The sequence below is a fragment of the Toxorhynchites rutilus genome, chromosome 2 (genome assembly GCF_029784135.1).
Source record: "Toxorhynchites rutilus septentrionalis strain SRP chromosome 2, ASM2978413v1, whole genome shotgun sequence".
In the NCBI taxonomy this organism is placed as follows: Eukaryota; Metazoa; Arthropoda; class Insecta; order Diptera; family Culicidae; genus Toxorhynchites; species Toxorhynchites rutilus.
The window spans coordinates 342,280,395-342,307,858 of NC_073745.1; the positions used below are offsets into that span (position 1 = coordinate 342,280,395).

Here is a 27,464-nt window from a genome sequence, read left to right on the forward strand (position 1 = left end):
ATTGTCTGGAACCCGTTCCAGCAAAATCGAGCACCGTTATTCAATTACGAACTAACTCCATGCTCATTATAAATTTATGAGAGAATCAGTCCATTCAGACAGCGGAGAAATCCATCGCACACCTGATTCATTCGATTCGAGATCCAACATCCCCTCCTTCGGTCGTATCAGGAACATCAGAATTATCAGAGGCAACGCTAGTCTATCTGGAACAATTGAAGCAACTTTGACGATCCGCGCCGCAAACCTGACATGCTCCGACGCTCAAATTATCGTAAAGTAGCTTTTGTGTGACTTTCAAACAGGCCTAGCGATGGTGGCGGTACAAAATAAAAATTTCGAAGAGATTTCCGAAATTGAGCTTGCGTGTTTCGAACATTATTGCCCCAATTCAAAGAGGCTTAGAGAATCTTGCAAAGTTTTTCCATTAGAAGCCACATTTCGGCCCAATCACACAGACAATGAAAAATGGTCTGTCGGGGAAAGACCAGACCACCGCGGCAAATGTAACTGAATGAAAAATCGAGTTTTTCCTCCCACATTTTCAACCACACGATACACTTCGCCGATCCGCCCCTTCCGGCTGCCCCCATTTTTATCGCATTTTAATTGAGTCATGAACCGGACGGAGACGGAACAAAAAAAAAACGAGCAAATTTTCTCCTGTAATCACTTGGTAAAGAGTTTCAGTCAAATTGCCAACCCGTTATTGCATTTTATTATACATTTCCCAACGGAGAGCGATATTGTATAAAAAAAACCATTGCCCTGGAAATGAAAATACATTTTTTGAATTGTTTTTTAAACTAAGGAATTCAATTTCCAGCGCTGCACCCTCGCAGAGTTTCATTACAAATAAATGTATAAAAAATGGATGTATAAGAATTTCTGCGAGAATAAATCGCAACTTGATGGAGCTGATCTGTGCAGCAAAAAAACCGTTGCTCATTAAATCGACCAAGATTTTTTTTTTCATTAAATCGACAAAGAAGGGGAAAATTATCAACCGATTCATTAATCACAAACCAACTTCATGGACAGAACATCCGTTACAATCTATCCTTCATTTTTTCACGAATAAAATTATGACGTCTTGTAATCGAAGGATATAACGAGTGTCTGTCTTTTAAAACAGTAGTTAAACTAAAAAGACGGTTGGGTTATATCGGGGACATAACCGGATAGACGTAATTTCTACCCCAAGGGCTGTCAATTTCAAATCATAATGATACTTGAGCGTAAAAACGAATTATTTGCGTGTTTGTTTTGCAATTCATTCTCCTTTAGCCTCGAAAAAGGCCCTTTTGAAGAACTAATTAAACTATCTAACTGGCTCTAACTATCGGCCTTGAGAAATGTCATTTGGGAGCTTCGCCGTCGCTGCTTTCTCGGATGACTGATATTTAAATGAGGCTTTTATATTATTTTCCACCAGCACTATTACTCCACATTCCTTAACTACTCCAATCTACTTTTAGTAACACATGAAAACAGCAACAATGTGTGCGTGTAATTCAAAAATACAGAAGCACTCTCCACCAAACGGCATGAAAATCGTCGCGGTACCTTAACCGAACAAAATTCTCCGGCGGAAACGGGTCTCTGAACGCCTAAATTCACAAGTCCCCAACGGAAATTCTTTTGGAAAAATTATTCCGAAAAGAACTGACGAATTAACTTCTTCTGCTTTTGCATGTTACAAAAGGAGCGGAGTATGACCATACGCATTGTGTTTTCGTTCAAATTTTTACAGGAAAATTTAATCTCGCTAGCTGCTGTTTTGCTATTACTCCTGTTACTAGTGCTGCATTTGATCACTCTGTTTCTTTTCTAGGTTTTCTTCCTTTTGGTAGATGATTTGATACTTAACGATTAGAAAACCACTTGGTAGCGATCAGATATTTTTTTGTATACTGGCTGACAGGAGGAACACACAGGGGTGGGGTTTACAATGCAACGTTTCGCTTCATTTCAGGAACTGAACAGTGTGTGATATCTTCCATTTTTCTGAAAACGATCTGCCGATCACGCGTATTCTAGAATTTGTCATTCAGAATACATGAGGCGTATTATTTGGCATAAGAAATCTTAACTAAACACTAATAAGAATGACGTAGGTAATACCTACGCAACAAAAGCACTCGTTGCTACTGACAAAGTTTATTAGCAAAAGCAGCGCGTTCGACTGACAATGATTGAGACATGAGTTGGGAGAAGGTGTGAAGAATCACAACATCATCATGGAACTTTTCTTCCCGAAGATATAGACACTATTAGCTAGATTCTTCAGTTTTCTCTGAATATTCACTCTGAAAATATGTTTCAATGTGAAAAAATGCATTAAAGAATGAAAAACTGCTTCGAAATCATTTGGTACTCAGAAAAAAAAATTGTTTTATTTGATTTTATTTGACTAATTTTTGTACAACTTTTTTATATACAGGTTTCAGCGATCCGTACTGTATGCTGGGAATACAACCATCCGGTACACCTCCACCACCATCACCACAACCTCCGATGACCCCACGGACACTCTCGGACACGGGCATGGACAGTTTGGACTCACCGGAGCATGGGAAGCTGCGTAAACATCACAGTTTCCGGTTGAGCTTCAAACGCAAAGATGGTCGCCAACAGCGAGACTCGGTAGGGCCCGTGCCGGCCAAATTTATCCGAGCGACTTCGGTTAAACCCCACACACTGTGTCCAAAATGGAACGAAAAATTTAAATTGTGAGTTAAGTTCTTATTTTGAAACCTGTTCACTAATTGACTCTGCTAATCTCTCGCGCAGTGATATCGACGACATACACTCCGACTTACTGCACCTTGACATTTGGGACCACGACGACGAAAGCAGTGTGCTAGATGCTGTTTCACGACTGAACGAAGTTAGAGGCGTTAGAGGATTAGGTAGATTTTTCAAACAAGTGTGCCAATCAGCACGCCAAGGTTCGCAGGACGATTTTTTGGGTTGTGTCAATATTCCAGTCTGTGTAAGTTAAACCCGACCAAGACCGGATGCGACAGTCCATTACTTGGCATTTCTTCAACAGGATATTCCATCAACCGGTTTGGAGGGTTGGTTCAAGCTAGAGGCCCGTAGCACACGTAGTTCCGTACAAGGACGAATACGGCTGAAGATGTGGCTCTCGACGCGTGAGGATCGTGGAACTTCCGAGGAGGATCATACGCTGGAAGTAAAAAAGTTCGAACGGTTGCAAACGATCTTCATGATGCACGAGCTGAGCGCACATGAACCAGCGTGGAAGTGGAATGGTGAGCTGGCAGGTCCATCGCTTACCATTCTGCATCAGATGGCGGTCCAAAGTGACCTCTCCGATCTTCAAATTTCATTAGCAAAGTAAAGAACTTCAAAGCTCAATCATTTTACACATTTCATCCTACCTTACATCTTCCAGGTTGGTAGCTATCATCCGAATAAACCGCAAGAAACCATTAGACACAAAGTTCATACATCGACAACTGATAGAAGTAGATAAACTGTGGGTCAACAACTACAATAACGAACCGTTAACCAGGGAGCTCGAACAGTGGCTTGCGGATTCACTGAATGGTTTCGTTGAACGATCGCTCTGTCACATGCGTCGTCACAGAGAGGTATTTCCCGCATTGCATCCGCCCTCACTCGTTCGGTTGGAGTTCCTTCTGCGATGTCTAGGTCTGCTCGGTTCAATGAGAGCTTTCCGCCAGGTGAGCCCTTTCAGCAAAGGCGTCCGAGGTGAAATCGTAGCGGCGTTACGGAAGGGATCCATAACGTGGTCACAGGCACAATTACGCGAAGCACAACGGGCACCCAATGCACTAGTACACTACACTACTATACTGATAGCAGATTTACAGCTCGGCGTGACCTATTACCATTCTCTGTTCGACACGTAAGTAGTCGTTATCGATACCCGGATTAAAATCATACTCACTATCACATCTGCCTCAACAGCACGAACGGCATTCAGTACTTCAGCATAGTCTACAAACAGTTTGACTCCTTGGTATGATTCTCAAATCCCTTTTCAACAAACATACATCTCATAACCTCTCATCCTCCAGCTCGCCGAAGAAGTGACAAATCGCATCGAATCGGGCCAACTGCCGGGAACGATCGTAAATCATTGGTCCATCCTCGACAACGATCGGGAACCGGATACGGCACCGTTCGAGATATATTTCGCCCTGCAGGAGTTCCACAACTTGAAGTCGCACCTCTCGGTAACTCCCCAGCCTCCGGAGAAGCCACTGGGTTTGCAGAACTTCCACGAATGGTTCGAGCCGGCCGTGCAGCGGTGGATCTCAGTGAGTAAAACCAAAGCGATACAGCGCATCAAGGCTGCCGTCAACGTTGACCAGGTTCGCGAGGGTGAACGGATCGTCCGACACAGCACGTCATCCATCGATACGGCATCATGTTTCTACCAGATACGAGAGTTTTGGAAGAATCTAGCCTGGCCAGATCATGGCTCGAGTGCTCACTACGAGGCGTTGATAATCGATTTAGTTTGTACAACGGCTAACGTGTACTCGGATTTGATCCATCAAAACCTGACAGAGAGCGGGTACTACGATAAATCGGGACCACAGCGTTCGACTGATGACATGTGTGTGATTGTGAACAACTATGAGTACGTGAGACGCGCTTTGGCTGAATTCCAACCGGATACACATCATCTATCGGAGAACGCGGAGAATTTACTGGAGAACACGATTGCTCAATTAGAAAATAAAGCGGACCGCGTGTTAGCAAAACTGACCGCGTCGATGCAGGGACCTCTCCAGAAAGCAGTCTTCCACCTTGCTTGGTCACCCGACTCGCTTCCTGCTAATCAAGCAGTGATGCCATTGCTCGAGTATTTGGATTCACATCTGGCGACGCTGAATGTTACGCTTCTTTCGCAGAACTTTTACCGTTCAATGAGCCTCATTTGGAACAATGTTCTGGCGGAGTTCGCGAAACAGATGGATGCCGGCGGTGAGGGCGATAAACCGAGCAACTTTCACGATCGAATGTATGGCGCACTACAACTGCTAGGGGAATTCTTCAACGCCGAAGGTTTGGGACTGCCACCGGAGATACTGCACAGTGATTCCTATTGGCGCGTTGCTCAACGACTTCAGTACCATAAGACGGACACAGATCAGCTGATTGATTTGTTCTACCTGCAGAGATTGCAGGAGCAGCTGAACACAACCGGGCCGACCAACTTGGGAACGCTTTCAGTGAAAGCGTACTTCAACCACGATTCGCTGTGCGTAGAGGTGCTTCATGCGAAAGATGTGATCCCGCTCGATCCCAACGGTTTCAGCGATCCGTTCGTGATCATTGAACTGCTGCCAAGGCGGGTGTTCTCCCACTGCTCGGAGCAGCAGACAAATGTGCACAAGGTAGGTCGAGTTTTATTTTTTAATGTTGTTTGTTTACCTAGAGACTAGTCTTGGATGGAGTATATAATCTGATCTTGTAAACATGTAGCTCAAGATCTTTTCACAAAATAAGCCACAATGAGGTTTGGGACATGCCCTATTCTTGAGAACGCCGTGCAGTTGACTGATTTGGGTCAATTCTTGGGGATTCACTTGCGGCTGCAATATTTACGTTGCTATACTAAAAAGGCTGACCAAACGTACCGTTTTGAACGGGACAGTAAATTTTTTAACTATTTTTCATTGCCCCGTCTTTTTTTCAAGTTGTACCGTATTTTGAGTATGAAAAATTGGTTTTCATTATTTTCAATATTTTTTTATTAATATTTTATGATTCCAATGAATCTGATTGGAATTTAGTTTTAAATTTTGCTCAATGTATTCTGGAAAGAGTTAATTTGCCTTTTCGTTTCATGCGGACCAGGATTTGTACACGACAAAAATAGTACTGTGATGTTACAGACAGTGATATCCATATCCACTGTGTAGCGAAGAGAAACCTCAATCCACCCACCTACTCCGTCATCCTCAACGAGAGCGCTCCTCTTTGGTCTATAATCACCATAGTTTTAGATATGTACGAGCGCCGGATGATGGAAAATTAATTTCTTTTCACTCAACACACGGTCGCGCTAATGTGTGGAAAGAGAGCGCACAAACTATCTACAGTACAGCGGATAAATTCACTGGAAAGTACGCTCTGGCGGATGCTCACAGGCAAAAGAACAGAAGTGGCTTTCAATTAACTTAGCGCTGTGGTTCGCAGAAAAAGAATGAGATTGCGCTCTTCAGTGTGGCAGAGTGCCGATCAGCGCGCTACAGGTTTTCGGACACTCCCAAGAGAGTGTAAGAGAGTGCGACTCACTCGCACCAAGATTTCTCCTAACTAGCGCACTCTGGAGCTTTTTTAAAAGGCGCATGGTTTCTCTTTAGTGAGTGTTAGAGGCGAATGAACTGCAAAGTTTAAAGCCTCTCAAAACCAAAGAATAGAATAATCTGGTGAGTGATGACTGTATCCAGTTTAGGCATGAAACTCGTGCGCGGGGGTATCATTTCAGTGGAAATGCCATAACTTGTTACAGATACGACTTTCGAAGGAAAATTGTTGCTCTGTGCGCGAATAACACAAACATCAATCTTGGTGATTGTAAGCTAGTCGGTGATAACAGTGTTTGACGTAAAGTTGAGGTAGAAGTTGAACTTCAGATAGAGAATTTTTACTTTGTATGCAATACCCATATTTTACACAACTGTGTTCAACATGCAGTCGATTGTTTGTCAACCGATATTGAAACCTTCGGCGTAAAATATTGTTTTTTTTTCATATGTGCAGATATAGAGAACTAGATAGATATAGTAGAACTATTGTAGGGCTTTTGTAATTTATATAATAATAAGCATGAAGCTATAAGCATCATACTAAATTGCTCGAGCGTAGTAACGCATGGATTCCTTTTTCTTGGACCTTCCATCGATAGGATTTTGTTAGCATTTTTTACGGATTACGCTAATATTTTCTTTCACTATAAAAATGTCCTATCGTACTACGGATTTTTTTCTAAAAACCCGATGTGATGTAAAAAAAAGAACCCATTCGAAATCAAAGTGTTCCAATATTAAACGTTTTTTCAAACTTTTCGATATTCGGAATTAGTAGACCATTTTGCCATTTCAGTATGGTTGATTTATTTTTTAGAAAAACAAAAAATGACTTTCGATCATAAATGGGCATTTTTAGGGTATGGCATAAAAAATCCACTTGCGTAAAATTGTTTCACAGTGTTTTGTTCATCGCTGCACCTCTTGGTTTTGACAGCTGTTTGTTTACATCTGAACATTGCTGGGGAGTATGGGGTAAGCCGTGGTGTGGTCTAACTGGTCATTCGGATGCATCAGATGCTCGGCAGCGTGGCCGATTGACCAGGAAGAGGGCCGAAACGTAAGACTGATACAAGAGAGGACATGCTAATCATGCGGGATGTAAAGGAAAACCCTCGAACGACCATTCGGATGATTAAATTTCATTAAATGCCAAATTTCAGCTCAATCGGACTTAAGAGAGAGTGGCGCAAAGCGGTCAAAGTTTGAATTTTTTTGAAAATCGAAAAATCACCCAAGGGGGGAGTAAAGGAGATCGGGGTTTTCGAAAAAAAATTTTGATACCAAATGTCTTAAAATTGCATGAAACGAGATCTAGTGTCATCTCGAAAAAAATCGTCACGTCGTGTCAAAAATCGGCACTCAGGGACTTCGGCATGCGAAACGAAAAGTATGGCTTAGGGTGCCAATAAGAATAGTTTCATTCGGAACTTGCTACGAAATGTTCATTTGCACAATAATATACCCTATGCAAAATATTAGCTCATTCGGACTTCATTTACTGGTGTCGCAGACGTTAAAATTTGAGTTTTTTGAAAATCGAAAAATCAGCGGAAATCGGGGTTTTAAAAAAAATTGATGCCAAAGGTCTTAAAATTGCATCAACGATACTGAAAATGCAAAATGGTCTGCTAATTACCTACTCTTACATAGCATTGCCTGGAACACCGAATAGTCTGAAAAAACTTTCAATATTGGAGCACTTTTGATTTGAAATGGGGGTGGATTTTTTTTCTGCGCCTATCATTGTGGTCCATTGTGGTCAAAATCTGAAGGAAAATTAAAAAATTCTTGGCGCAGTCCGTTGTTGACGGCATTTCGTATTCTCTAGGCGTCGTCGTGAACTGATTGATTGAGTTTTTCTACCATAGAGGCTTTAAACTACAAAGTTCATTCGTCAGTAGCAGAAGTTTTCTGCGATTGAACACTTTCTTTACTTAAGTCACATTCGTAGATACTAGGATTGTGTAGTGCAGGTGGCAAAGTCAAACTAACGATGAATGTGGTAATAATTTCCTTTCAAATAAATCTATACATGGATTCAACTACCAATTTCATAATTAGAAGCAAATATGCAGATTTAAAGACAAATTCACCATCGAACCGGATCGTTGTTGTCGTCAGCGAATGGAGAGCCATTGTACGATTAATCGTTGCATGAAACGTAAGATCATTGGACAAATGTAAGAACTTTTTTTCGGACCCTTCGATACAGTTTCTCCAAACGGTATCAACAGATATACATTCCGACGATTCCAAAATAATATTCAGAGCGGACTGGACGTCATAAACGTTAATTGATTGAATCCAAAACCAATTAAATTACGTCGATAGCTTTGATGGAAATGTTGATGCCCTAACATTGTTCTGTGAATGTTCGAAGTTGTTTGTTGCATTCGTTGCAATTTTATATATTCTGGCATTCATCTAAGGATCTATATCAGCATCAGCAACAAGTTCGATTGAGTTCTAGTAATTGATTTGAGTTCTAGTGATCACTGAATCTCGCAACATCAAAGGGTGTGTTTGAAGAAGTTGTTTCGTACGGCCATTTTCTAGGAAGCAGAGAAGCAAGTGAGTGTTAAGCCATATTAGTTGATTCGTCGGTTATTAACGGAATTCTCTTCAGGACATGCCACTTTTTGTTAAAAAAATATTGAAATTGAAAGAAGAAGAACACGAAATACTACAATACCATTAATTGTCAGCTTCACACGATTCGAACGAAGCATTTCCCAATTAACGGTCTGAACATACTCGCCTGGCAGACATGAGCATTGAGCTCCTAAAGAATTCTGTTACTTGCAAGAAAATAGAGATACTAATAAATCCATGTCCCGGATTTCTAGTCGCTAGATGGGTCTCACCGTATTTCGTTGTGAATCTTTCTGTGCATATTGGTCTCATAGGTGGTTTGGGGAACTGCAAAACCCCCTGTCTCGCCAAAATAACAACCCCAGCCCAAAATGAAGAGCAAGTACTGTCGGGATGTCGGAACTGACCTGAAGACCACTTACTCCCCAAAGCCTTCCGAACCGTTAGGAATACAACTTGTTGACACCCCCTTAGCTACAACTGAACATCCTGTCCCAGTTTCAAGACTTCAAGGTTCTTTAATCTGAAATTTTCCCAGCTTTAAATGATTTGACGCCATTGGATATACTGTTCGGTAGAAAACTCACCTTGAACCAAATTTTGATTAATCTAGACATATCCTTCTCCGGGTTTTGATCTACTATGTATTACACGGTATGTTTACTCCAAACTTTGACATTTAGGTCGAGAGAACGTGAGAGCGTTGTACAGTTCTACGGACTGCACAGAAATCTCTACAAAAAGTATACGATAAACCATTTTAAATAGGGGGTCTTCGTAGCCACATTGGTTGCGCGTTCGCTCAGTAAGCGATCGATCGTGAGTTCAAAAACTCGTGAGTTCAAAAACTGCTCTGCTCTGCAAGACACATCGGGCTGCTGTTCTATAAATAACTCAACAATGATCATATCAACTGTCTCCACTGTCCTTTCTTACTGGATAATGGAAGAACAGAAGGAAAACTCTTACGCCTAAACGGCTACTTTGTGAATGTGTACCATATGCAATGGTATAGAAGGGAATACTCTAACGCCGAAAAATGGCAACTGTGTAGAGGTGGGCAAACCGTTCACGAGCGGTACGAATGAACTAGTTCACCAAAAAGAGTGAACGAACGGTCGTTCTTTTCAAAGAACGGTAGTTCTCCCCACGAACTGATTCCGAAAGAACGGTTTGCGAGTGATCTGTTTGAGAGCGAACTGATTAAGAATGAACTGTTTGTGAGTGAACTGTATGGAAAAGAACTGTTTGAGAACTAACTAACTGATTGAGAGTGAACTGTTTGTGAACGAACTGTTTGCGAGTGAACTGTATGAGAAAGAACTGTTTGTTTGCGGGCGAACTGTTTGCGAACGAACGAGTGCAGCTGAACTGATTTGCGCTGGACGGAATGGATAAATATAACGAGAACGCCTGTAAGAAAAATAAAACGGTATTTTCATTTACGAGTATATAACATGTAGCGCAGGGTTCATTTTGTTGGTGTATATTCAATTGTGGGTTGAAAACTTATTTAGATTTTCGTAGGTTTAAAGGCATTCCGCATAGCATTCATATACTTCCTGATAATCAGAAAAAAAATGTGGGTGAAGCTGGGACGATTCATGAATTAGGTAAACATAAAATCTTTTAGTGAGGGCAAGTTGACCTATTTCGTGTACGTGATTGTTTGTATGATTGATCGTTCATAAAAATTAAAAAAAAAACAACTGCTGGATTTTTTTCTCTAAATGTACCATCATGAAACATGATCTTACATGGAACCTGTGTTTTTTCGTAACAGAAAATATGTAAAATTGCACATATTTTGTGCGAATCAAATTATTACACGTACTATTATCGGTCGATAAACATATTTTCACATACAGTTTGCGAATTTAAAGAAGAAGCACCTTATCTTTCCCCACTAAATTCCAAAAATATAAATCCCACATGAATCAAAAAATCTCCTATCCAATCCAACGATATCAATGAATAGCTGTCCATTGATGTTATGTTCCAGCTAACATTCTATGTTGTTTTTAATACCGCTGAACGAAAGAGCGAAAGAACGGTTCAAAAGAACTGGTACACTTAGATGAACGGTCAGTGAGTGAACCGTTCATCAAAATGAACTGTTTTGACCATCTCTAAAACTGTGTAATGTACTAATTATAGATTATGGAAAAAATAATCATCATCGAATTTCGAAAACCGACCATGTACATTTTGTTTATTGGTCCAGTTTTGATTGTTTGGCCACTTAGGCTAAGTTCCAAAAAGTTGATTTTCGGCCAATTTTTTTTTTTCGAGATAACACCAGATCTCAACGTTTCATGTATTTTTAAGTCGAAAAAAAATCGATTTTCTAAATTTCCTTTACTCCCCTTGGAAGATTTTCGAGGATGAAAAAATTAAAAATTTGAGTGCTTTGAGACACCCCTAAATAATGTACGATTGAGCTAAAATTTTGCACAGGTCATTTTTTTGGACCAATAGACAAAATGTACATGGTCGGTTCTTTAAATTCGATAATCATTTTTTTCCACACCTTCAGTCCCAAAAGGTCGATTTTCGGCAAAAAAATTTTTTATTCGAGATGACACCAGATCTCGACGTTTCATGCATTTTTAAGTCATTTGGCATCGAAAAAAAAAATTCGATTTTCCGAATTCCACTGGAAGATTTTCGAGGATCAAAAAATAAAAATTTTGAGCGCTTTGAGGCACCCCTAAATCATGACCGATTGAGCTGAAACTTTGCACAGGTCATTTTTTTGGGCCAATAAACAAAATTTACATGGTCGGTTTTTGAAATTAGACATTTGACCCCAATGTGCACGATTAAAATTCGGCTCTGTTACAGCTAAAATGCTAATGAGCCTAAAATAAACAAAAGGGATAAAAAAAACATTTTAAATGTTGCTTCTTCGATTGTTTACCATGTCCTAAGATCCCCAACAACTACTCGCAAGCAAGGTAGTGGAGGACCAGTCAAAATTATGGACACAAAAGGACTCCTTTCTCTTTCTCGTGCCTTCACCAACAAGAATTGGCTGAGCCAACGGGATGCCGCAAAAAAGTTCAACTGTTCTCACCAGTACATCTACAAAATATTGAAAAGAGTCAGAATAAAGGTTATTATCGATGATTGAAGCAAACTGGAGGGCTCTATTACCACAAAAACAATCCAAATTATTCATTACATCTCGTAACAGAATAACACGCAGCCTATTCAGCTTGAATAAGGCAGGTTTGAGTACATTAACCGGTCTACTGACTAGACACTGTCCGAGCAGGTATCACCTGAAAAAAAACCGAAAAACAGATTATCACTTTCGTTTCTGCAATTTCGAAACTGAAACTTTGGAACATTTACTGTATCAATGCAGTACTATAATTCAGCGAAGACAATGGATTCTTGGAAAGAGCTTTTCATGCCTAACGATGTATGGTCTGCTGAACCAAAAAACGGTAAGGAACTTCATAAAGGAATTCATACCTTCGTGGGGGGGGGGATATGCAAAGTCCTGGTGCGACTATCACTTATTCCCTGAGTGATGGAACGAACTGACACTGCATACTTAGCAAACTGGAGTGCACTACAAACTACTTGTAGACTACCAATAGATCAAAATAATGGTCGCAGTGGTTCAAGGCTCCTACAGGATAAGATGGTACAACTGTCCGAAAGTTAGATGCGAAGATAACTTCCAGAGAACGTCTTCACCATCAAATTTTGCTTCGCGTTAAATCTCTGATACAGATTGTGCCTTGAAACCTCCTAAATTAGCCCTCAACTGATATGTCTTTGCTTTTGACAGATGATTGCGAGACTTCTCCCATTTTCAACCCAGTAAAATTTTAAAATCATTCAAATTTTGAAAAGTTTTGCATCATTATTATTCATATGTGTGATGACTCGGTCTTTCATTTTTTCTCAGATAGCGTTGGAACCTAGCTCGATTATTTTCATACTTATTTTAGTATCCGAATTTGCCCTGAAATAATTGTTAAGCTGAATCAATATTGAAACTTACATTATCAGCTTCATTAAAAAACGGGACAGAATCTTTCGGTAGACCTAATATATTTTTTTGCTATAATAACCATACAATTAATGTTTCATCGGCGACAAAAGTATAATTTTCATTCTAAACACGTAATTTATTCCAACTCACATTCGTCCCCCAAGCAACTCTCGAGGCACGTAAAATCACACAGATGATAACAAAAACCAAATAATGGGCCGGACGTGACACTTTTCCGCAACAATAAAACTTAGCAGGACCTGTTGAGTATTATCATATTGTTGTGCTCATTATGCTCTCATTCTCTCCCCCATTCTTTCTATCTGCCCAGAAGCAATCAGACAAATTTGGTTTCCCCATTTCCTGCGGAATTCATTCGTGTTTTCAAAACTTATTTAAACTGCTACATTGCACCGGAATAATTGACTGACGCTGCCGGTTCATATCGTCCTCTGGCAGCAACACTAGATTGGGATATTTGCGATTTTAATTTACTGCTAAATACTAGCCAATTCACCCTCGCACGCTATCCGGCTAAATGCATAACCTGTGTCGACAGCTATACTGATACTTTCTGAAACTCTAATCGCATCAAATTCGCTCTTCACCCAGAGCCCAACGAACGGGTGATACGGTAGCGCCATTCACGATGCCTAATCTGTCGTGAATTGAAACTCCAATTACAATTTTCCACCGGAAGTTTTATGCCATTCAGGATATTTGTTGGACAGTACGCGCGAAAATATCCATTCCACCGGAATGAACAATGTTTGTTTTTTTTTTGTGATGTTGAATCGGATTTAAGAGTTCATGGAATCATGGAATCGAATAAATTTGATTGCTCCGCATAGACTAATATTTACATCTCATTGTTTTACTTTCTACACTTTTATTTTAATTTCAGAAAACGCTCAATCCTGTATTTGACGAATGCTTCGAGTTCTCGGTAACGCAGGAACAGTGTCAGGCGGAGGCTTCGATGATTGTGTTCACGGTTATGGACCATGATGTGCTGACGGCAAATGATTTCGCCGGCGAAGCGTTCCTTTCGCTGGCCAATATTCCCGGCGTCGCGAGCAATTTTAACATGAATATCGAAAACTTTGACTGTGTGACGCAAATGGATCTGCCGTTGTTGGAAATGAAGGATAAAAGTAAGTATTGTCTGTTTCACGATAATTTCTCATCCTAAATTATCAATATTCTCAAGGTCATCCAATTCTACTGATTCTCGAGGGACGTGTCAATGATAAAAACGCTATGGAATTTCTGAGAAAGCAGAAGGCTCGCGTAGTGGATTGAATTTCCGGAAAGGGGAAAAATAAACGAAACAAGCTAACTTGTCAATCACGCAAACTTATACGCTATAACGATAAGAAGGAAACGAACAAATCAATAATAACCAAAGAATGTTGTAAACTAGGCGAACTCTCTCGCAATTTTTTACAAATTTAAGGTCTAATTTGCACAGTCGTTTTACCTACAGAACAGGACTGAAGCGAAACTTTTTTGATGACAGCGCTAAGTTTGTGAAAGACATACCTTTAGAGAATCTTCTTACACACGTAACATTGCCTTCACTATGAATATACTGACATCTGTGTAAATCTCTTTGCATGTCATCTCCATCTGAACCACATACCGTAGCGAGTAGACAAAGCTATATAAGATAGAAAGAGCGTAGTCAATCCTAGCCAGAAGTATAAGACTCACATCCCTACTACTAAGAAGCACGAACAACCCACTATCATTTAATTTTCTACCAAAGAGCATATTTTTATATGACGCTCATTTGAATAACTTCAAAACAGCGTAAACTACTGTTAAGTTTAACTAACTAAATCAATTGTAAACTAATCCAACCCTGTATATTTGGAACAGTGTATAAAAGAGGTAAACTTAAGAGATGTTATACATAAGTTTGTACTTATAGGAACTATTATCGAGGTAGTGAAACAACCAAAGTCTTCAAAACTTAAGCATATTTTTAGGCGGCTACTCTCTCTAAGGAACAAAATCGACACAAACACACACAGACACAAACGTTAACTTTTAAGCTGTAAATTTTCTCGAACAAACTGCAGATATTTTCTTATGAATGAATAAAAAACTTAAACAAACGCAAAATCAAGGAATGATCGCGCCCAGCTGTGGCCGATTGTTCCGCTTGTAAAATAAGGATTTGTTTAAAGGAATAGGAACATATAATACTATATAATCATAAACATTTGTGTACAACTAGCGGAACACACATTTATACATACACATACAATGAGTGCGTAACTTTACTTTCTCGCCGTGATTTACATTGTGACAATAGGTTCAATTACAATTTTTTTTTGTGCGTAAGTAACGCGGTTTTTTATCCGGGATATTCGCTTCTTTAACCAGCTTCCGGATGGATCTTACTTACCGTGAACATGGTCTAAACGCCGTAGTTTGCTTTGGACTTTTGGACTTTGGACGAGAAGTAAACTGGTCACTTCATCCTTTGGGTGCATTTCATTGTAGAAAAATCTTTCCACCAATGCGATACTATCAGTCAAACACAAAATATGATCAGTAAGCTTCACGAATTCCTTGAGTTTGCCGAAAATACAGGTTCGCAACTGGCACGGATTATATGTTCCATCTTTTTATATCATTAATTATAATTCCTGTAATCCATATGAACAGGAAGTTTTTTATACTAATGTCCCTTTGAATCTCTCGCAATTCCGGAATGGACTTTAATATAATACTGTTAATTTTTTCCTAGACTAGCCGTTTTTCAATGTACTCCAACGCAGTATCATAAAGATTTTGCACAGTTTTGATCAATTTAGCCTCCTGTTTTTATAATGATTCAACATCCCATTGATAGATTAGATCTGATTCACAACTTTTCGTCAATAAACCCAATCCATGGCTGCCGTTCTCCAACTCCCGGCTGCACCGATTCTTGCCAAGTCCTGCTCCACCTGGTCCAACCACCTCGTTCGCTGGGCTCGTCTCCTTCTTGTTCTTACCGGATTCACCACCGTTGCGGGGCTGCTGTCCGGCAATCTTGCAAATGCTCTGCCCATCGCCCTCGTCCTGCCTTGGCGATTTTCTGGATGCTGGGTTCGCCTCAGAGTTGCGCCAGTTCGTGGTTCAGTCTCCTTCTCCATACTTTGTTCTTCTGTACACCACCGTGTTCTGAGCAGTCGGCGTTCGAAAACACCAAGCACTTGTGAGTCCTCTTCAAGCATCGTCCATGCTTCGTGCCCGGTCCACCGGTGCCCAGAACCACTGGTCGAATTAGAGATTTGTACATGGTACACTTCCTACGGGGTCGGAGTTTGTTGGACCTCAAGGATTTGCGGAGCCCATAGTAGGCACGACTTCCATTGACTATGCGTATTCGAATTTCACGACTGTTGTTGTTGTCAGTTGTTATCAACGAGCCAAGGTAGACAAATTTCTCTACCACCTCGAGCTCGTCGCCATCGAACACAACACTACTACCAAGAAGAATTCTGTTGCGATCAGTCCCTCCTGCTAGCATGTATTTAGTCTTAGATGCATTGATCCCAAACCCAATCAACCCTGCTTCGTGTTTCAGTCGGATATACAAGTCGGCTACCGTTGCATGTGTTCTTCCGATTATGTCCACGTCGTCGGCGAAGCGGATAAACTGACTAGACTTATTGAGAATCGTGCCCCGCATGATGAAGATCGAATTGTCGAAGTTCCCTGTGAGTCTCAAATGATTCCGACAAGAAATGAGTGAGCGCTCACGAATGAAATGATTTGACTAATATAATATAGTTAATCTTAAGAACATTCCATTCGAAACATTTTAAAAATATTTGGGATATAAAACTGGGAGAAAACTGTGTCGTTATCGGAAAACTGCTATACTCTTCCGACATATAATTCGACATGATCGACATTATATGGATCAAGAGAAATCAGTTCTAGTGATTATAAAAAAGCTCTGTAATGAATTGATTCCGGAGCTGGTAAAGCGATTTACATATCTCGAGTCAGACGAACTAGTAGCCTAACCGATACTGCTAGATCCTCGCTTCAAGCAGCATGGTTTTGGGGATAACAGAAAGTACAACCATGCACACCAGTCTTTGATAAGGACGCTAAAAATGACATCCATAGAATACACCCCTACGAAACTACCACAAATCGTTTGTGATGAAGCGCGGTCATCTGTATGGGAGGAGTTTGATGCATTGGTTGACAATCTTCGATCCTCAAATGATCCAAAAGCTGCTGCAATATCTATTGTAGATAAATATTTAGTGGAACCACATTGGCTGAGAATTAGTGACCTTTTGCTTTGGTTGATTGGTTGAATCTACATCTCCGGCTCCACCATTTTTCTTGAAAATATTATGTATTCCGGCGTCTTCAGTACCACGTGAGCGAGTTTTTCCGAAAGCAGAAAAAGTTTGCAGTGAAAGATGTAGTAGATCAGATAACATTGAAAAGATAATGTTTATAAATAAAAAAAGAGGATCTGAGACAGAATTTTGTAGGTACCATTCAGGATTGTGATGGCACGATAGTTCCCACAATCCAGCTTGTCACCTTTTTTATAGATCTGTGTCCCAGATCCTGACTATCAACCGGTGCATACACTCTACAAGTTTTCTCGGACCCACCTTGAAAAGCACCACTATGAGGCCATTCTTACCAGCTGCTTTGTGATTCTGTGTTCTGTGTTGTTTTGTGCTCAGGTGTTCATCGTAGCACTGCCTCCACCTTTCGATCACCTCGCGTTCCGTCGTCAAGATGCCTTCTTCCTTGTTCCTGCACATTCCGGCCCGCGGCACAAAGCCTTTGTGCGAGGCGTTTAGTTTCTTGAAGAACTTCAACGATTCTCGAGAACGATAAAGCAGCGCTATCTGCTCACACTCTTTCTCTTCATGGCGGCGCTTTTTTCCTGAAAAAGATGTGCTTGCTGCCTTCGCTTCAGTAACGATACAGACTGAAACGTTTTGTCGAGTCGCTCGTTGCAGCATGGCTGTGCGTGCTGCATCCTTCTCGTTCAGGAGCGCTCGGCACTCGTCGTCAAACCATTCATTCAGTTGTCCTCGTTGTTCATACCTGATAACGGTCTCTGCTGTGCTGCTAATTGCTGCTTTCAAGGCGTTCTAGCATTCATCGAGGGGTGCAGCATCCAGTTCGTTCGGCTCCTGTAGTCGTCGTAGGTGGTACCGCGGTGAGCGCTGGTGTCTCATGTTATTGACGACTGAAAGTTTAGAACGCAGTTTGACCATCACCAGGTAGTGATCTGAATCGATGTTAGCGCCACGATAGGTTCTGACGTCGAGAATATCCGAGAAGTGCCGACCATCGATCAAAACGTAGTCAATTTGCGTTTCTGTTTGTTGTGATGATCTCCAGGTGTATCAGTATTGGAGGCTGTGCTGGCAGAAGGTGCTACGTATGTTTAAAGTGTGTAACAAAGTTATTTCATTTGCGTCTATACGCTCCAACGGTACGAATTACAATGGATGATGACGAGTGACGCAGCTCTCTCTAACTTAACAAAATATATCCCTATAGCAATGCATGGTGATTAGGGAGACACAAAATGTAGGGAAGCTCGAAAATAAAATATTATTACAACTTATGACCATGTTATTGGAGGCAGCGGAGTCAAAAAGTTTTAGACCGTTTTCGTTGGTTCGCAGATTGGGCACCGAACCTACCAATTACCGGTCTGAACTCTTCCTCTTGGCCGACCTGAGCGTTCAAATCACCAATGGCGATTTCGATGTCGTGTTTTGGGTAGCGATCGTATTCACAGCTTTGCACAGTGGCGATATCGTAACCAATGAGGTTTTACCGAGGGGCGATTATTGCTAGTTGATCGTATTCACACTCTAGCTGCGCGTAGAATTCTTCCTTGTCGTCATCGGTGCTAGTTAGATGAGGGCTGTGGACGTTAATAATGCTGATATTGAAGAAGTAGGCTCGCATCCTCAGTCTACACATTCTTTCGTTGATCGGCCACCAGCCAATCACCCCAGCTCGTGTGTGTTGCCGCAGCTCTGGTCTATGGTATACCTACCTTGGAACGATCGCACCATCGAACCTTTCCAGCTCACCTACTGCAGCGCTACGATGTTGAAATTACGGGCTTTCAATATTTCCGTAAGAATAAAGGTAAGGCAGGTAAATTGAGAGACTTGCAGGTCCATGTTCCGAGTTTCCAATCTCTAGTCCGTGTTCTTTGCGTGGGTCTAGTCCGATTGTCCAGTCTCGAATTTCTTTGTGAATTTTTCTGAACAGACGCCCTTCCCTGTCAGCATACGATCAAGATCCTACCGGGGTTGGTACCCGATCTTTACTGTGGATAGGAATTACTAAACAAGAAACTAAGGACCGCGAATGGGGTCTATTTTATGCCTGCAGGTACGCGAAGTACCGATGGTACACTTAGTCCAGTTTACCAGCCGACCCTGGTCGTTCACTACCCGGTTTCCGCTGACATGGTTCAACAAGAAGAGGACGCTTCACGTGGCAAACAGTAGCTAGATAGCATCCTACAATCGCCGCAGTCTGCTTTGGACATTTTTCGCGAGAAGGAAACTGGTCACTTCCTCTTCGAGTACATTTTACCGATATGGCATATATTGTTCCACTACTTTGTTCACATCACATCATTACATCAGATGTTGTCAGTTAAGGTGAAGGTGGAAGGAAGCCATTGTAGTAGTATAGGTAAAACCACGTGTAAAAATGGGGTAATAGTGTTTGTGAGAGAAGAGTAAAGCACACGTAAATAGATCATTTCACTTTTCAGACTGTGTGGCGCTTCACTGACACGAGTCTTTGAATACATTTGAAAAAAAATAACAATTCAATACTAAAGTGAAATGTATGAACGATATGTTCCGATGAACAATTTCAAATATAAATATATAAATAGCAGGTGCATTTGCATATGAAGTAAAATTCTGATTATACGCGAGCGTAACATGAACAAATTTATAACACATGCGAAATTTGGACTCTTTTGGTATTAACAAGTTCTTCCGCATAGTAACTCGATGTTGATAATTCCTTAATATTTTCCTTCGTTGATCTTATTGTTCGAAAACGATCATTTTCTTCACACTGTTTCGCAAAACTATTGATTTCCGGGCGAAGGGTGAGGGAAGGAGATGAAAGAAATGAGCGCCACCACGAAATTTGGCATTTGACTTGCATCCGTTAACCGGCTACTCATCCATTTAAAAACAAAAAAAAACTTTGAAGTAGCTGGGCTGCGAGTAGCCCAATACATGCAAATCAAATGTAAAATTTCGTTCGTAATTCTTCGGATCGTATGACGTTTACTAGCATCCGAGTAACTGATAACGTCTAAACCCGGCTTTGATGTATAAAAGGGGCACTACCCTGTATTTGAAGCCGAGTTGCTCGTTTCGACAGTGAGTGCATTACGAAATAAAAACTGTCATTGTAACAATTCACCAAGCAATGTTCGAATTTGTTTCTTTTGCTTTTGCGCTGAAAGTAAATTTTTACGGTAATTATCTAGTTTTATCTGAAACACTTCTAAACAACTCTACCCAAAAACCATAAGTACTAACTGAAATCCATTTTATGGCACTTATTCAGCATCTCTAACGCCAAATAGCAACACGTAAACATTTTTGTAAAAAAAACCGATTTCCGTAGTGTGACAACTGCACCATGAAGAAATAGCAGCGTATTCATGATTTGTCCCACATGCAAACGTCGCAAAATGGCATTTTAATCACCGTGGGAGTGTCACGGTGAACCGTGAAGACCGAGGAAAAAAAAGGACAACTATCCGCGACGGTGACCACAGGTCAGCCGGGGTCAACTCGGATTCCGAGAGTTATCGATGCCAAAAATAAGTGAATAAATTATGGGGCTGTTTAATAGCGATCGCGATTCTTGAAATTGTTAATTTTCCGCGCTGATGGCTTCCGATAGGCGTGACATACGATGTTGGCTTTTCTCCTCCGTGAGGATGGAGAAAAGATTTCTTAAGAATAAATATCCCCTACACACAAACTAGCGTTGTCAGAAAGCATTTCAGTTTCGACAGAAAACATGTCCTTTCCAGCCTTGAAGCGTCAAATAGGCAAATAATGTCATATGTCCCCCAACACTTTGAAATGTTTGTATGTATGGAAGCAGACATCTCTTTCTTTTTTCTTTTTTCGTCTTTTTTGGGATTGCACACAAAAAAAGTCCAAACGGCATCAACGGAGATCGAACCAAGGCCGGCTGGAATGATATACTGTTTTACACGACCACGCTATCCATATAGCTAATGATGCTGTTACGCAGAAGCGTGTTAATATTACATCTTATTACAAATTGAAGTGGGAATATTGTTTTCTAATTTTACTCTTAGAAAACGCTTTCCAGCATGAAAGAGAATATCCATCTCGGTCTGGGTGCTTATTTGAAACGTGCCTTTTGTTTCGTTCGCTCGTATTAAATAATCTTATATTACCGTACCATATATATTATACAAATGCTTACCAGTATTTGTGAGTCATGGCATTTTCTGTCATTTTTACGCTCATTTAATGTAATAAATCGGGATGACAAAATCAATTTTGGGTGTAGCTCCAAATAAATTTTTCGTTCACAAATATAGTTTCAAAATGTCAAACTCCGATCAGTTTAAGACGATTATCCAAAGCAAAAAGTTTTGGAAGATATACCGATGAAAGACCATGTATAACATACTTTTAACGACCGTGAACAGGGTTTGTCATTTTTATAACAAAGAACTAGTTTTCGACTGAATCGTTTTAGTCCATCAATTCTTCAGATTCGTTTCCTTCAATTCACAAAGCAGAAACAAATCCTCATAGACGCTTGATTCAGTACAAATGCGCTGTATTCATTTTCATCTTCAAAATGCTTCATTTCGCAGTTATCCGATCGATAGTTTCATCATAATAATGGTCCGGGACTGGACCGTCTTCCAAAAAATTGGCATTGAAAAAGGCAGAGGAGAGCACAGAAGTCACTCTTGCCACTACATCACCGGCGCCGGCAACTGATTACTCTTGTTGACTCACTGCACATCACTCTTTTTCTATTAGTTTGATTTTACTCTCTTTAAAAAAACACTACACTTAAATACACATTCCAACGAACAATTCAGTCATCGAAATACTTTTTATAGCTGTATTGAGGAATTATCTTCGCGCAGCGAATTCGTTTTCAATGCTGTCAAAAAGGCACTCATTTTTAGATACTGTGATAACGTAAGATTTTGGAACTGCTGTACACAAACAACACGCAGAACCCGAAACAACACTTATGGTTCTTATAAAATTTAAAAAGGATGGTAAATTTACTTTTTCAGTCGACCGGTTTCGGACTCTATGCTGCTCATCTACGGGACGATATCCGACTGATTACAATGCAAAGAAACAACTTTGTACTGGTATAGTACACGTCAGGAACGATAATGTCATTGGATGTTTTGTTTGGTCAAGTTGAATAATTCGATGTAATCGGAGCTTTGAACTTATTCATAAGCGGCGGCTCAGCAGTGTAAACGAACATGAATTCCGATGCATATAGATGGGAAGCTTTTCTGACACACTTTTTGAGTATCGCGTTGTCCCAGTCAATTTCATGATAGCAACACTCGGTTCGCTGGGTAGCTTATTTTCCACACCGTTTCTGTGCTCCCTCAAACGTACCTTAAGCTTACGACGGGTTTGGCCAATGAAAAGGTAAATTTACCATCCTTTTTATATTTTGTAAGAACCATAAGTGTTGTGTCAGAACGGGTTCCACGAAGGGACAATTTTAGTTTCAGAAATAGGGAAAAGTTACATGGGACCAAACCGCTAATAATTATGCGTTGGATGAACGTGGGATCAGAATTTGATAGTTCAAGATCGTTCAAGTCATCAGCCATTTGATTGCGATGAAAGAAAATTAAGCTCTTTTAACACCAGTCGTGCTGCGACTTCTCTCATGCCCAAAACATCAACAATATGAGGAAAGTTATCTTGAGTGATATTTAAATCATGGGCTAGCTTTTCCAAACTTACCGAAATTACCGGTTATTGATTGTAAAATTACCGTTAATTCGGTAACGTAAAATGACCGGTATTACCGGTAAAACCGGTAACAGTAAAACCGGTTAACAATCCCTACTATCAAGTACTGTAGATCAAGATCATCCCGGTCTTTCTCAAGAGCCTTAAAGTAGTTATGCTTATTTCAGATTGCGGTTTTTTCGATGTGGACATCGACAATTCTCCACAAGTTCTTGAGTTCTATGGGTTCGATACAATATGAATGGAAAAACGACTTGATTTTATTTTATGTGTATTTTTCAAAACCCATCAAGGAAATATCGTGATTTTCACCAAGGCTCGGCAAAGCCATATTTAACTGAGGATCGTCAGAGGCTGTGGAACCATCGGTCTTCATTTTCAGTTGGAAATTAGTTTTCGCTTCTTCCAGTAGTTTCTTTGTCGACATAAATCAAAAGTTATTAGGGCATTTTCGTCGCTATCTGCTCTACGGCATGTTGAAATGAACCATGAAGTGTTTGACGGTGAATGCGTTCGTTGTGACTCAGTAGCAAGAGAGAGGAGGACATTTATAAAAGTAGTCCCGCTCGAGGCGAAGCGATGTGTGGAGAGTCGATTTTCTTGTTTCGTCTTCGAAAATATTAGAACCTGATTATCACGCAGAATGGTGGTGTAGTAATTGGCATTCATAATCCTATCGATTCTTAAAAGAGTTATCTGTCCGGCCCATGGAAAACGCCACCAAACCGTAACATTGCAACTCCCATACTTTACGGTGCCTTGGATATGTCGTTTCTGGAGGTACTCTACCGGCTATCAGCATACTTGTGAACAAACTTCAGTGGGAACATTTCAGCACATGTAAAACTTCCGTTTACTCCCCAGAAAACCTTTTTAAGTGGAGGCGATATTTATACGTTCATTGATTCGACATCTTGGTATTCGACGGTCACCAGATCTCGCTTAGGAGAGATAATTTTACCCTATTGAAAAAAAGCGAATTAAACACAAGTTCTTTCTCATTTACTTGAAGTCAAAAGTAATTCATGTGTTTGTGTATATAAGCGCAAAAATATTATTCTACAAAAACTCCATAATTATCACTATGATTATTTGTTTTTATTCCTTGTTTCAACAACATCTGTAGCTTGAACACAAACCCACAAATCCGTAATCATCTGTAAATTATGACTGATCTTGATACATAACAGTAGTAAAACTATATAGAGTGAATGTCGAGCTTAAATGTTATCAAACCAAATTCCCCTCAGTACACTAAAATACTGTTACAGTAGAACCACCCCAAATAGAGCAAGCTTCGTTTCCTACCCTGTTTCAAGAATAGCATAATCATTTGTAATATACGTTCCCCATAGTCAAATGAGGAAAAAAGCTTTAAAATCAATACTTGAATGAAGAGAAAAAAACCTCAAAATAAGAAAGGAAATTACAAACTAACACTATTTTTTTCGGTACGTACCTAGGAGTGAGCAGAGACGAAACAATTTCGCTTCGTTCGATTTTTATACAAATTTAATTTGTACACCAGCTCTTGAACACCCCTTTTTCCCCGAATCCAGAACACCCCGAGGAGCAACAACAAAGCGTTGGAAAAATTGCGAATGTGTGCAAAGTAATTGTCGTTGTACAAGAATGAGAATACCCCAGAAACAAACAAACTGTGTACACAACCCGTAGCCTTGACTATTTGTATGCACCATTCACCAACACACTTGCAAGTGTTGACACACTTTATATATACACATACATACATACACACAGTATTTTAGCAAAACAATTTTTGAAACTACAAAAATACAAACGTGAGCCAAAGAACAAGTAATCAGAAACAATATATTTTGTAAATAGATATAAACAACTGTTCAATGTCTTAGGGAAGCAACAATCATGTAGTGCTGTATGACAACAGATTCAATGTCATACTTAAGCGTTTTAAAAAAATATTTATTCATATGGAAATCAGAGCCTTTATAAATGTTGATTTGATGAAACTTCTCATTACAACCACTTCTTTCGATACCGTTAAGTTTTGTTGTTTCATAAGGATAAACAGAAACTTTAGAAACTTAAACATTTATGAACCGATAAATATCGTTTAACCAACATAAAAACATGCCAATCAAATGTAACTATCGTTGTAAAAACCAAGAGGAAAAATAGTGTACCACAAAAGTATAATATATTATGTAACGCATTCATAGACAAGGACTACGCAACAGACTTGAATTAAGTTTTAGCGAAACCAAATATACTGCATTCAATGTAACTATACAAGAACCATCGGACCCATACCCAGCTACAGAACTCGCTTCATTCAAATCGTCGAATAGTCGTAGCTCATTATGATTCTTAAAACATCAAAACTGTTCTAAACACAAATCAACGTTTCAGCACAGTAAGAGCAACAACAAAAAAAACTATCAGAAGGTGTTGTGTCGCGATGATTCGAATCTTACAACAAATCTAAGGGTACGTGCTTGTGCACAATCAACTGAGAATATACCAAAAATTGGACAATGGAAATATTTTTTCGAAGATAATAAATAAAAACATATTTGTTCATCTACCAAACATTTATTGCTATGAGTTTTATTTTACAGTTATAGGCATTAATAGCATGGAGCTATACGACAAAATTCTACTGCCTATTGGATTCAAGTTCTTCAGCAAACCGTTATATCATTGTTATCTATATAAATAAAAATGTAAGGCAAAATCTGTTGGTAAGCGTAAAACCCGAAGAAGGGATGGCCCGATTTTAGCCTCCTGTATTTTGTTGTATTCGTCTCTTCCCGTAGATCAATATAGCGGAGAGAAAAATCGGAAAATTTTCGGAAAATCCTGAAGGAAGGTCTGAAAATTCGGAAAATTGAATTCCCACATGTTCAAAAATTACATCATAATAAGCGTTGTTAGTCCATTCGATGTTTGCGCTATCGAAATTGATCTTTGTTCGTAAGTTGAAATGGATTTTCAGGCGAAATAACGCATTTCCATATCTTATATCTATAAATAAAAATGGAAGGCCAAATGTGTTGGTAAGCGCAAAACCCGAGAAAGGAATGGTTCAATTTGAGTCATCAATATTTCGTTGTATTCGTCTCTTCCCGTAGATCAATATAGCGGAGAGAGAAATCGGAAAACTCGGAAAATTTAATTCCCATATGTTCTACAATTAGCTAAGCGTTGTTAGTCCATTTGATGTTGGCGCTAACGAAATTAATTTTTGTTCGTAAGTGGAAAAGAATTTTCAGACGGAATAACGCATTCCTATATCTTCTATCTATATAAACAAAAATGGAAGGCCAAATGTATTGGTGTGCCCTAAACCCGAGGAAGGAATGGTCCGATTTGAGCTGTCTTTATTTTGTAATATTCTCTGTATCAAACATGTATTCCATGCAACGGAGAAACATGTTATTTCCAAATGCTTGAAGAATCTTGAACGAGAATTGTGTCTGAAAATATGTTTATATTATAAGGACGAATTTTTGTAGAAGTACTAGACAATTTATAGTAAAAGGAAATAAAGGGTCAAAGGGTAATCAATCAATGAAGAGTTCAGTGATTGGACTCACTAACGTTCACTTAGTAAGAAAACGTGGATGTTTGAAAGTAAAGGGTGTGTCACATCGAATTGCATCACGGAAAAAACGCTGTAGAAATTTAATTCTTAGGAATTATATCTTCAGCTTTCGCTTATAATCAGATAAGAGTGTATAGATCACGTTGGCCATGCTTCACTGTAAATTTTTCGTAAATTTAGAAAAATGTCGTCGAACGAAAAAGAGCGTCGTGAATTAATCCTGTGCACTCATTTCGAGAATCCGGAGTTGTCACATCGGGACATCGGTAAGATGCTGGGAATCGTCCAATCCACGGTCAGCAGAGTACTAAAACGATACTTCGAGAACCTAACCATCGACCGGAAGGTGAAGAACGGCAAAAATGGATGCTCCGTCAGTGAAAAGGATCACAAGCGCGTAGTTAAGCAGTTTAGACGTGATCCGAGAAGTTCGGTCCGGGATGTCGCCAATAAGCTGAATTTGTCAAGTTCATTCGTCCAGCGGACCAAGCAGCGGGAGGGCCTGCGTACATACAAGGTTCAGAAGGCTCCTAACCGCGACGAAAGGCAAAACATGGTGGGGAAAACGCCTGCCCGGAAGCTGTACACCGAAATGCTGACGAAGCCGCATTGCCTGGTAATGGACGACGAAACCTACGTCAAAGCGGACTTTCGTCAGCTGCCGGGCCTGTTGTTCTTCTCCGCAGAGGACAAATTCAGCGTTCCGGAGGAGATTCGCAAGCAGAAACTATCCAAGTTTGCCAAAAAGTACATGGTGTAGCAAGCGATCTGCTCTTGCGGAAAGCGGAGCGCCCCCTTCGTGATGACCGGCACGGTAAACGGGCGGGTTTACCTTAAGGAGTGCCTACAGAAGCGCTTACTACCACTATTGAAGCAGCACGAGGGCCCGACCATCTTCTGGC

At 40.2% G+C, this 27,464-nt stretch overlaps 1 protein-coding gene and 1 pseudogene across 4 annotated transcripts in view; both read left to right on the top strand.

The window, feature by feature from the left end:
- The window catches only part of LOC129764754 (BAI1-associated protein 3), a 285,766-nt gene extending 260,260 nt beyond the window's left edge, over positions 1 to 25,506 (top strand). For all 4 annotated transcript variants that reach the window (XM_055764208.1, XM_055764209.1, XM_055764211.1 and 1 more), the window contains 8 exons: positions 2,444 to 2,732; positions 2,794 to 2,995; positions 3,056 to 3,363; positions 3,422 to 3,898; positions 3,961 to 4,012; positions 4,071 to 5,399; positions 13,826 to 14,075; positions 14,132 to 25,506. In XM_055764208.1, the coding sequence (XP_055620183.1) occupies positions 2,444 to 2,732; positions 2,794 to 2,995; positions 3,056 to 3,363; positions 3,422 to 3,898; positions 3,961 to 4,012; positions 4,071 to 5,399; positions 13,826 to 14,075; positions 14,132 to 14,223 (2,999 nt within the window). In that variant the 3' untranslated portion in view covers positions 14,224 to 25,506. The remainder of the gene's footprint in view (positions 1 to 2,443; positions 2,733 to 2,793; positions 2,996 to 3,055; positions 3,364 to 3,421; positions 3,899 to 3,960; positions 4,013 to 4,070; positions 5,400 to 13,825; positions 14,076 to 14,131) is intronic.
- On the top strand, positions 18,711 to 18,776 carry LOC129772207 (U4 spliceosomal RNA; annotated as a pseudogene).
- Positions 25,507 to 27,464: the final 1,958 nt, after the last annotated feature.